The sequence below is a fragment of the Rhamphochromis sp. 'chilingali' genome, assembly GCF_963969265.1.
Source record: "Rhamphochromis sp. 'chilingali' genome assembly, chromosome: 2".
Taxonomy (NCBI): domain Eukaryota; kingdom Metazoa; phylum Chordata; class Actinopteri; order Cichliformes; family Cichlidae; genus Rhamphochromis; species Rhamphochromis sp. 'chilingali'.
The window spans coordinates 48,896,960-48,909,197 of NC_137930.1; the positions used below are offsets into that span (position 1 = coordinate 48,896,960).

At 36.4% G+C, this 12,238-nt stretch overlaps 1 protein-coding gene and 2 long non-coding RNA genes across 3 annotated transcripts; 1 reads left to right on the forward strand and 2 right to left on the reverse strand.

Annotated features, from left to right (window-relative positions):
* Window positions 1-626: 626 nt before the first annotated feature.
* On the reverse strand, window positions 627-5,301 carry LOC308393022 (uncharacterized protein). The gene is made up of 8 exons (XM_080876454.1): window positions 5,222-5,301; window positions 4,703-5,119; window positions 4,394-4,619; window positions 4,065-4,214; window positions 3,152-3,366; window positions 2,910-3,063; window positions 2,719-2,828; window positions 627-1,815 (listed from the first exon to the last, which is right to left on the reverse strand). Exons 2-8 carry the CDS (start codon window positions 4,994-4,996, stop codon window positions 1,504-1,506), a joined length of 1,461 nt encoding a protein of 486 aa, XP_080732580.1. The 5' UTR covers window positions 4,997-5,119; window positions 5,222-5,301; the 3' UTR covers window positions 627-1,503.
* A 19-nt stretch (window positions 5,302-5,320) lies between these two features.
* Window positions 5,321-6,536, reverse strand: LOC308393023. The gene is made up of 3 exons (XR_013970905.1): window positions 6,230-6,536; window positions 5,697-5,785; window positions 5,321-5,340 (listed from the first exon to the last, which is right to left on the reverse strand). It is a non-coding gene; the product is annotated as an uncharacterized lncRNA (long non-coding RNA).
* Window positions 6,537-6,551: 15 nt separating this feature from the next.
* LOC308393024 lies at window positions 6,552-10,245 on the forward strand. Its single transcript, XR_013970906.1, has 3 exons — window positions 6,552-6,698; window positions 7,688-7,786; window positions 7,921-10,245. It is a non-coding gene; the product is annotated as an uncharacterized lncRNA (long non-coding RNA).
* Window positions 10,246-12,238: the final 1,993 nt, after the last annotated feature.

Sequence of the window (12,238 nt, forward strand, 5' to 3'; positions counted from 1 at the left end):
ATATGTACACACCTGTGTAGTTTACACATGCATCACATAAAGACTGCATGATTCATTAAATCCAAACTCAAGGTTAATCCTTACCACTTTTAAACATATTACTAACTGATGTTTTTTAATTAAATAAATTGATTTCGTTTTGTGCGATTTCGTTTCCCTAATAGTTAGTTTTTTTACACGGAGAATGCTTTTTCAAGTTAAAATAAACTAAAGAAAAAAACATCTTTTGCTGTTGTTAATATTAATATCAATTAAGAATATGCTGATTAAATCAGACCGAGTGCATTAAAGCAACTCTTTCAATGCATTTGCCTAATAAAAATAAATAAAATCCTTTTGGGGCCTGTTAAACTGTAAATGTTAGGTAAAAATACCTTGTCTAACAAGTCCTTTGGAAAATACCACCATTAGGAATCCAAGGGCTTTTGTCAAGAGCTGAATTGACACATTTGAAACAGAACAGCTCAGCCTTGTTGACATCATCGTGGAACTGCTTTTAGTGGATCTGAGATTTTGAAGGCTATGTCATACTGAGATGTTTTTCCTTTCCCTTCGGTCTTATCTTCTCTGACAGTATACACAGTGACAAAGACAGGCCAACAGAGAGACAGATGTGCACTGCAAAAATGGCTAGTCTATATTTAGGAAAAAAATACTACATTTGATACAAAAAGCACTGAAAACAAGTGAAATTATCTGTCCATGCAGCAAGTTTATTTTACTTAATAAGAAATCTTGAAATAAGATTTTTTAATCCAGAAATAAAAGAACACATTTGAGAATTGAAGAGGGTTAAAATAAGCTTTAAAAAGCTCAATTTAAGATAAAATTACTTTATATCAAGTCCCAAAAGTAAGTTAAATATGCTAAATTACAGTCTTTTTTTATGTTTTGAATTCTTACTTGCAGCAAATGAATGCACTGCAACGAGAAAAATAGTTCTAATACTATGAAAAACTACTCAATATTAGTGAAGTATGATTAATTTGTTTCTTGATTCAGGTTGGCTTATCTTAAAATAGAGCTGAATCAATATTAAATCCAGGCAAAAAAACCTTAAAACAGACCTTTTTCCTAGAATACTCCTTGGCTTCTACTGAAATCACAACCAGGACAGGAGTGATATATGTCAACATTTATTTCTCTCATGAGAACAAAATTCTTTTTTTAAACAATATAGGGCTGCTGCACAATCCCTAAAAGTCTAAATCAACCCTTTAAAAGGCCTAAACAGAGAAAAGAAATTAAATTTTTGGCCTTAAACTTTTGTGACAGTCACATAGTCTCACAATGTTGTAAATAATGGCATTACTGACTTAAAACTTTACATGCCTCAGGTAAAGTGTCACTAAGAAAAAAAAACAACAACTTTCATTTGTAAAGCATTATAAGTACAGCCGTTTCTCAGGACATTGCTAGGCAAATTAGGAACAAAGTTGTACAAACGTACTACAAAACTAAACAAACTGCAAATGACCTGATAAAATCCTGCTTGGTATTCACCTATTTTTCAAAGAACGACTTCCACTCAGCTATTGCTTTCTTATATGCACTAGTGGCATCTTGATCATGGATGGCATCAGTTATTACCTCAGTTTGTATGACAGAGAGGACCGTTGCAACACATTTTGGGTATGTTAAGTGCAAGGTGTAGTAATATGCCATCAACACCAACATTCCTTCCCAGAAATCCTCCAAGGAGAGAGTGGTCACTGGTATGTTTCCTACAGCAACAATGCTGGTTGTTCCATCAAAAAGCAGCACTGGGGAGGAGAGAGGCCGCTTCTCCAGGTATAGCATTGCATCTTCACCCGGCTAGAAAAGCACAAAAAAAGGACAAATTCTTCAAGATTTTCAATGAAAGGGTTGCTGTGCATCCAAACAGCTTAAGACACAAAAAGCAATATCAAGAGTTTAGAATGCTCCAACTGATTTACTGTTGGAATAGAAGAAATAAATGTAAAATATCTGACTTACATAAATATGAAATTTTGGAAATGTACACAGCAAAATCTCCAGTGTTAAATTAACACTGGAGAGTGTCTATATGGGTCCACTCCTCTGAGTGTTAAATACAACACTGTTGAGTGTTAAATTAACACTTTGACAGTGTTATATGTTTAAAAGTAACCTAGTCAGTTTTGAAGATTAACAATGACTAACACTGAGCAGTGCTGATTTTCTAACACTGGAATATTTCTAACATTTTGATTTATTTTCCAGTGTTAGAAAATCAGCACTGCTCAGTGTTAGTCATTGTTAATCTTCAAAACTGACTAGGTTACTTTTAAACATATAACACTGTCAAAGGTGTTAATTTAACACTGGAGATTTTGCTGTGTATTAATTCTGAGCATGAATTTTCTCTAGTTTGCAGCATTTTTATCATGTCTATTTGTGCTTTTTTTCTCATTTGTTTTTTAAAACTATTTCTTTTAACTTTGTTACATATTCTAGTTTTTGAAGGCCTTTTTAAATATATCATTTTACTGCTTCTACTTGTATCCTAACTGCAATGTGCTTTTGCTCTGTGCTGCCTCTCTGGAGTAGGTTTTGAATAACAATTAAGAAATCCTGAATAAGGAGTAATTTAATCCCTGCTGAATTGAACTTCAACCCACTCTTATTAAGCAGGAAAAGCAAAATAATAATATTAATAATAACAATACAAGTAAATGGAGTACAAGTTACAGTGGCTGGTATTGCAGCTGTTCGCACCTTGAGGATATGAAGGAGAGCCTCACTGGCACTTCCCAGCCGCTTTGGTGGTGTAGTTTTTGAAGGAAAAAGAGATGGAAGTGCATTGAAGAGAGTGACAGTAAAATCCACTGTGAACGGAGAAAAGTATCTCAACAAAGCAATCCGAACATATCTGATGTGTGGATTTAATGTATGAAAAGGCCACTTACCTCCACATACATCCAAGGGGAGAGGAGGTTTCAGGACCTTCTTCCAAATGCCATAGAACTGCACCTTCGAACAAAACTCTGCCCATCGACCCTTCATTTGATCTATGTATTTGCAGTTGGAGCCACCAATGATGCGACGCAGTTCATCCATCGCCTATGACAAAGTTGTGCTCAGTTAGTCAAGAACTAACTAAACCTATCCAGAGAAAGCAAGGAATTTAACTGAAAGTAGTTGAACTTACATTTCGTATGTCTTTGAAGCACGGGTATGCTTCAAATATTTTTCTAGGCCTGTCTTCTTCCCTTGTAACATCTGCGTCAATAAAAGCTCGTCTGGCCTCAAACTCCAGGTCCAAAATTTGAGCGACGTCACTTTGGTTGGGTTTTGCATTGGGTTTCCTGTACATGTTGCTCAAGGTTTTGTAATGTCTTGCCTGCATCTTCAGGCTGTCATGGTCTGCTAGGGAAAGCAAAGAGCAATTGTAAGACATGGTGTAACTAGACTAAATTCAGATTTTTCTAATCAGTCATTTCTAGTAAGGTTGCATGGTTGTTTTTAAGTATAATATTTATGAGAATTAATGTTTAGGTTAAATATGTTTGAGTAATGAACTGACCCTATATGTCCTAATCATTTCCCTTTGTGTCCTTTTCTTATAATGATCATGGATTTATGTTAATTGTTAGTTTGAACAGAATCAAATATTAAAACGACAGTTTAAGATGCCCGTGAATAAAACTGTGGTGAAAATAAGGTAAAGGTTGTTTACTGTGTATATCGTTCACATCAGTGTGAACAGTGATTATGAGCTGATGGATAAAAATCTTTTAGGTAATTTGATCTATGACAGAAACACTGTGATAAGGCATGATAGATGTGACCAGCATGAGGATTTACATGTGTAAATAATCAGCACTGAGTAACACCCATTACAACACAAAGTGGTAAAATACTTACTATGGCTAACTGGCAAACTGGAATGAGGGATCTATCATATGTTGATTTTACACACCAACTCGAGTTAATGCCAAACCACTATGATTTATGGAATAAACACTTAGAACGGGGTTCATTGCTGCAACCATATTTTGGAAAGAGCTGTAAGAGGAACCACAGTCAGACTGAGAGGTAGATAAGGGTGATGGTGGACTTACCAACAACATCATCTGGAGGTGCAGTTGAAGGACCTATATCAGACCTGGGTGCAGAGCATGAGGCTGACTTGGATAATAGTGGTAAAGCCAGCGTAGTATTGTTTGACGTAGTTGGTACAGTGGAGGGTAGCGGCAATTGGGATTCTTTCTCTGAGGAAAAAACAGAAGATGAACAGAATGTAATAACAGGGAATAGCTAGAAAGTTAAGGAAAATACTCAACACTGTATAAATCTTGTGATGCACTCTGAACAGAAAACTGAGGGCAGGTGGTCTCTTTGAAGTTTTAGATGACCAAAAGTCATTAGTACAGCAGACCAAAGTACACACCTGCATTTGAGTTATCCTCGCTGAGGTCATCATTGCTCTCAAGAAGTGTGGTATAGTCACTTGAACCACTTGCTTCACCACTTAGGTCACCTTCAGTCCCATTGTCTGTGTCATCTGAGCTGAAAAGAGTCTTCCTGGGCCTGCCTCGTTGTGGCATGGAGCCCTGCCTCTTCCTTGGAGACTTCATATTTTGGAGTCGTTTGTACAGTTTGGTGTAGATGGTCAGCTGTGGTAAAATAATATATATTTGTACATCATTTTATTATCTCACTCAATTTTAGATATTGTAGTGGGTAAAGAATGACTTACGTATGGCATGTGTGTGTCAGCATCACGTAACATGGGGTAATAGTCGACAATCTTCTGTGACATTGCTCTCATTTCGAGTTTGGAGGGGTATGTTACTTCTTTCCCCATGGGACTAACACGGAGGATTGCAACCATGCTGGTGACTGTGTTCCTTACAAGTCTGCAACAGAGCTCCTTCGACATCCTGCAGTCCTTTTCCTTTCCACTGTGGAGCAATGCAAAGTACTGACTGCGCACCATGTCCAACTCTGAATCTGTATACACCACATACTCTGGTGGGTCTGGCATTTTCATTTTTTTGTCAGCAGTGTAGGAAATGGGAGTGGAAGTTTGAGGCTGACATTGTGACACATCAAAGCCGAAGGGGTTACTCTCGCTTCGATGGAAAGTGTTGGCAACTTGGTCAGTACTCTTAAACTATAACAGTTGTGGGATATAAACAAAAATACACAATTAGGCAAATTAATGCTAGACAATATGGACAGTAATCATCTTCTTAGTGGTATAATGTGTATTTACCTTTTGGCTGATAAAATCCCAAATCTTCTTTCTACGGAAGAAATTTTCATGGCCCGGAAAAAGATCCTTTAGGTCATCCCGGGTAAAGCTCCTCAAAGTTTCCTCATCAATATTCGCAGCTGTAAAAGAGAAAAACAACTTCAAAAGTGATATTTATTTCTCTTTTCCTGGGCGTGGCTTATTACATGTCGAGGTCATTTTTTGTCAATAAATGTATTTTAGCAATAAGTAATATTAACATGATAAAATGTCAAACTTAAAACAGTTTATCAAATATTTGGGAATGCAATAAAACTATTTTTGGGTGTCTTCAAGAATGATGTTCCAAGTCTATTTAGGCAAAGACAGCTCAAGGCTATAATGTGGATAAAGGTCAGAGTAGAGTGCAATCCTAGCTCCAAGTTTCAGAAATGATGCTAACAGATGCTAAGGCTGCTTAGCTAACGTACCAAAATAACTGAAAAATAAGACTTACCCTGCAACACAGACAGTATGGCATCGTCAAACTTGTCCATGCCGTGACAGCAGTTCTCTAGTTCGTTCCAAAGCCTCCACTCACAGTGCCTGGAAATATCCTACAGCTTAAATAAGATCATTTAGCTAAAGTTAACACATTAGCTAGATTGCTAACTAGCAGCAGCCCTCACAAAACACGACTTTATCTTAATAACACCGTTGTACCATAGTATTTTTCAAATCAACTTAATGTTACCAACCTTAAATTACTGTTCGCTTTGTTTAGATAAATAATTTTGATCTTCCTAACGGTCCTGATGGTTAACAAAGCAGGGGAAAAGAGTTTGTCCCGCGTGAAAGTAACGTCACGACAGGAACTGAGAATGCGCATGCAGAAAATTATTTATATTTAATTTTTTTTAAGTAAAAAAAAGAAAAGAAAAATATAAATTCAGTCTTAAACACTTATTGCCTAAAAATAAATATAACTGATGTAATTTAAACCTGAAAAATTGGATAATTAAGGATACATATATTTTAAAAATTGCCTACCTTTCCCATGGTCCCACACTCTCATCTGTGGCCTTCAGTGGAGAGCGGTAAAGTATGCTGTATGGCTACAGCGCGAAAACAGTTCACCATGGCGCTCTGGAGATGTATGATCTGTTTTATCTTTGTTTCTTTAACTCTGAAGGTGCTCCTTAGCCACATAAATGCAGCTCATGGTCGAAGGCAGGATTTTTGGGTTTACTGTGGAATAGATGGCTGTGAACAAGATTTCAGAGTTTTTAACTCATTCTTTCGCCACATTAAACGGACGCACCCTCTGTATTTGACGAATGGAAGCCCACCAAGAGGATGGAGGAGCCCCCCAACATCCCACTCTTTAGGATCGGAAAATGTTGGTGTTTCAGTCTTTGCCAACTGTAGTACTGCAACAACAACCAGCACCGTGGAAATATCAACTGGTGGATCTTTGGCTGAAGTGCAGGAGCCTCAGGTTGTTGACAGCCCGATCACGGTAAGTGTTAAACTAAATAAAATGTAGTGTGGCTTCTGATGACAAATTTAGCTATGTCTAACTCCTCGTATTTGGTCCTATATTACTTTTAATCCTTTTCTCCATTGTTAGTCAAGAGAAATTTAACGAGATCTCGCGATATTATACCGCTAGATATTGTTCTTCAAACTGTTACAAGCGATTTCCACTATGGTTGGATTTTAAATCACAATTTCATCCTGCAGGATGAAATAAAAAAAATAAATAAACAGAATAGCAGTTCAGTGTAGATAGTACAGGCTATGCTGCAGCCGGAGAAGGCACACACTCTGCGGCTGGCATGTCTCCTGGTGAAGTTTGCATCAAAGACACTCTCAGCGCGCTTAAATCTTTCAATGTGGCAGCAATTTGGGTATCTCGTAGGAATTATAAGTGGTGAATACGGTTTCAGGTAAGACACAGAGTATTTGGAAGCACTGTAAAAAAAAATCTGTTGGCCAGAAATACTGCCAAAACATGGATAAGAATGATTTTCTTGAAAATTAAATAAATTAATAAATGCATACAATAAAATATATCCATATACTAATACTAACATAAATTCTGAGTGCAAATCTAAATTACGTGATTTAAAAATACATAAATAATTTAATAAATACAACAAACATGTAAAGAAACTAATATCTAAGTGCAAACAAAAATTCATTATTTAAAAAGATAAAATCTCATTCTCATGAATCCAATCCCTAGCCTCATCAAAAAAATGGACAACCCCTTTTTTATTGTTTCTTTGTCTTTGATTTCTTTTCCATTTCTTTTTTCTTTATTCCAAAGAATGAATATTATATTATCTTATATTATATTGAATATTCACAACTGTAACACTAGTCACTGTCATGCACTTTGTTTTTTAATGGACCAATCATTAGGTGTAACTGATTATACCTGTTATGTAAGAATTTCTATAATTGGCCAGGAATTTGGAGTAACTTTGTTTTTCTGCTCTAAAGGAAGAAGCTGTTGCTACAACATCCTTTACCAGACATGATATTACCAGATCTGCTGCAGCTTTTGCTATCTGTGTTCAAGAACAGTGCCACTTATCACAGGTATGTTATAGTCTTAATGGATCAATACATTACATAAGGCAATCAATGTCTTACTTGTTCATAATGGAATTCAGAATTATTATTATTTTATATAAATGCAGAATAAGTTACTTTTATTTCAAATGTTTTCACAGAGAACGGTCAAACATATCATCTCAGGAGTGCAACAGTATCAGGCTGTTCTTTTGGATACGCTCAAGGAAAGAATGAAGACAGTGTTTGAAGATAATGCCGAGGGAACCACTCAGCTTCAAGATGAGGCTTTGGCTACATTTGATAAATTCATGGATCCTTTCTCCACCATTGCATATGGACAGAGTAGAGCCATAGGGGAAATGTTCTGTCCAGTCAACGCAGAGGAAGTAGTAGTATCCCAGAAGATATGTTGGGTAAAGCAAGGTCTTTCAAGGGTCATGTCTTTAAGGAACAAAAGTTTTTACTATGTACCATTAATTGAAAGTCTAAAGCAGTTAATGACTAATGAGAGAATCTTTACCATGTTGAACACTGCACCACAAAGAAGCAGAGAGGGATTCTTCTATGATTTTAGAGACGGGTCCCTCTTTACATCTCACCCCTTGTTTTCTCAGAGGCCAAATGCATTGCAATTAATACTGTACACAGATGAAATTGAAATATGTAACCCCTTAGGGTCCCATGCTTCTGCAAACAAATTGGTCATGTTTTATTATACTTTAGGAAATATTGATCCAAAATTTAGGTCAAAGTTAGCTGCAATACGACTTCTTGCTATTGCTAAAGCAAGTGACATTTCTCAGTGGGGTATTGATGTTGTACTGAAAAGAATACTTCAAGATCTATCACTGCTTTACAATGGTGTAAGGATTAAAATGTCAAATGGTGAAATTGAATTGTTTGGTGCTGTTATAGCCATTTGCGGAGACACGCTAGCCCAGCATGAGATTGCTGGCTTTAAAGAAGGGATTGGTTTTGCTTATAGCAAATGTAGACACTGTGAATGCAACTTTGATGATATGCAAAGTGTTTTTGAGGAGAAGAAGTTTGTTCACAGAACTCTGGAGAAACATATCAGGCAGTGTTTTGAAATAGATAAAGCAAGCACAGATTTATTGAAAGCGTCCCTCAAAACTACTTATGGAATTAATAGAAGAAGCAGACTAGTTGATGTTCCTGCATTTGACCTGATCAAACAAACTCCACAGGACATAATGCATGTTATTTTTGAAGGTGTTGCATCAATGGAAGTTAAATTTGTATTAAAACACCTAATTCTCTCAGGACAATTAGAATTAGACAAGTTTAATTCAGACATTCAAAATTTTCCTTACTCACCTCTTGAAATACGGGATAAACCATGTCCTATTAGCTTTGGCACTTTAGCGGCTAACGACAACAAATTGAAACAGTCTTGTGGACAGATGCTAATTCTTTTAAAAATATTACTTTTTCTTTTGTATGGTGTGGAGAGTGAGTATGTTGTATTTATTAGAAAGTTAATTATGATAATTCAAATAGTTCTTGCTCCCATTATTTCTTTACAAACTGTATTGCAACTGAGAAGTATGATTGAAGAACACCTGTATCAGTTCAAGCAACTTTTTCTCGAAGCCAATATAATACCTAAGCAACATTATATGTTGCATCTTCCCAGTCAAATCTTATCGCTTGGACCTTTAATAAGGAGTATGTGCATGCGCTTTGAGGCAAAGCACTCCTATTTTAAACAGTGGGCTTCTAAGTTAAATTTTAAAAATATTTGTAAATCCCTTGCAAACCACAATCAATTTCTTGAGTGTTGTCAAAATGAAATAGGCACTGAACATCCTATTTTTGCGAAAAAAAAGGAATCCGGGCCAGTATCAGCTAAAAATAATGAATATGTTAGGAAAAAAATTAAAGAATTTTTTGGAATAGATGTCATGCAGTCTGTTGTCTCAGTGAAATGGTATGTTCTAAATGGCAATAAATACATTGCTGGGAAGTCCATGATTATTGCAGACGTGGATGGCACTTTCCCTGTGTTTGGACTGATAAAGGATATCTTTTTGATTGACTCATCTTTTATTGCTTTTGAGTACCAACGCTATGAAACTTTGAATTTAAATGAAGACTTATTGGCATATGAAGTAACTGTGCCCATTGTTGCTCAAGCTACAGAATTAGCCCATGAGCTCATTGATTATACTTCATACTTTTCTATTAGTTTTAGGGACAGTGTGTTTGTGCCAATCAAATACAGTCTTTCTGATATTATTTCCCATAGAAATCACCCTTAAGATTAGGGTTGCACCAAGTATTGGCTTAGTGTAGTTTGTGATGATATCAGTTGACAGTCATTAAATGTTCCCTAAACCAATGTCAATGTTGTACCACATAATGCTGGCATGCTGGGACAAACAGCTGTCTTTGAAATGTGATTTGTATCATAAATTGTGGTTAATTTTTTTCCTTTATATGTACAACTTTGAAGTCAGACATGATTTTGAATAAATCATATTTTCAACAGGTGCCTTGTGTGAATTTCCTAAATCAAGCAAATTGAGTTTGTCACTCTATCTTGAAACAAGTGATATTTTGAGAGACATCTGGTGAGAGACCTAATGTAGGCTATTTTAAGAGTTATTCTTCCCATTTCTGGATTTCTGTACTAATATAGACACAATTATATGGTTATTCTCAATTTAAGTTTATTATCTAAAATCCAGACTTAGAAACAAGTAAATCTTTTTTAAAACAAGGCAAATAATCTGGCCTGTCTAAAAATAGGATTTTAAATCATGGCAAGCACCAGATAATTTGCAGTGTGCAGAGCAAAGATAGGAGGGTGCAGTTCGTGGCTAGGAAGTAATAACATTCTTCTGCAGGAGGATACATCAAAATATCCTCAACTTAAATGAATTCTGACAGTCTGCGTACAGCCCATCAGCACCCTCCACTGCTATTATATCAATATCCCAAAAAGAACTGTGCATGATACCTGCTCATAAAGCCATGGTCCCATGACAACGGATTGTGAAACGGATGAGAAGGCAGGTAACGGATGCACAAATCCTGAAACAAATTGAGCAGATTCTCTAATTAAAGGGCAGCTTTTTTTTAAGAATTGTGCTTAAACAGGGCACCTTTTAGATGGACAGACAGAGAGGCAGACAAAAATGGTATGATTGCCACAGTTGTACCAATTAAAAGATTACAAAGTAAACATCTAAAGGATCTGACAGACTCGACTGTGCTTAAGGACTTCACTGCCCTTATCATCCAGTCCCTGCACCACAAATTCAAATGTTGAGATGACAGAAAATAACTTTGAACTTTGAAGTCTTAATTCTTAAGACAACAGAAAAAATGTTTTCATAGCGTTTCGTTAATCATTGTTGGACGAGTTTATCTGTAAAAGATGTCATCGCCAAGGTTTCATTTTATAATTGATGAAGTTTTGCCAACTAATAACATAATAAACAAATGACAAATTAAGCCATGGAGCCATGTAGCACTGCCATCCTCTTAAAACTTTAGGAGAACTCAGATTTGTGCCCTTGTGCAGAGAGGAGGGGCACATGGCAGAATCAGTCACACAGACAGCCTATGCAGGTCCAAGTCTGTAATGTAGATCTATGATGCTGGAGAGGGTCAGTGGAGGCAGTGGAGTGTGTTTTAGTGCACCATAACCCTAGACAAATGGGCAAAATGGGGTGGTGCGAGAGAGAGAGAGAGCTGTGTATGACTCTCCATTGGAGATGAGTATTCCTGCTAAAGTGGAAGGATTTTTAGTTGCCGCTGTCAATTTCATGTAAAACCTGAATATTCGATGAAATTATATATTTTTTTAGAAACTATCAGTAACAATATTATCACTTGTAGGTCAGAATACTTACACAGGTTCTAACTGTTTGCATGTTGTCGCTCAGTTTTATTTTCTTGTACTTTGTCCATTCAGTGTAATTTGGTTTGCAGCTTATCATGTAGACTTCTTACAGCGAAAGGGAGAATTTAAACTCTCCAATATCCAACTCTCCAATAAAGGCCTCATGCCTGCAAGCGTATCATTTAGATTGACAACAGGGGCAGAAGCAATTGAAGTGAACTTAAGTCTACCCCCTGCCCTATAAATAATATTTAATCCCTCTTTGGAATGGAGAATTGGTAATGATTCCCAGAGCTTTTTTGATTCATCACATTGCCTTCAGCTACCGCTGACACCAATAGGATATAAACCAGACAGTTTTCTGTGGCCTACAATGGTGAGATGGGAAAGTCTTTTTAAGATCAGATCAATCAAATAATGTCAGGTTGAATCAGGATGTTGAGGAGCACAGATCTGAAAGAATGTGAAGAAAGGGAAACTACAAAGCAAGTGAATTTGATGCAAAGCAAGTGAAGCACAATGATGTTCAGTCCATTTTAGCCATTTGTAGAGCCAGTGTTTTTATGCCTGTTTATATTATTCAACTTTATGCTTTTACAGACACA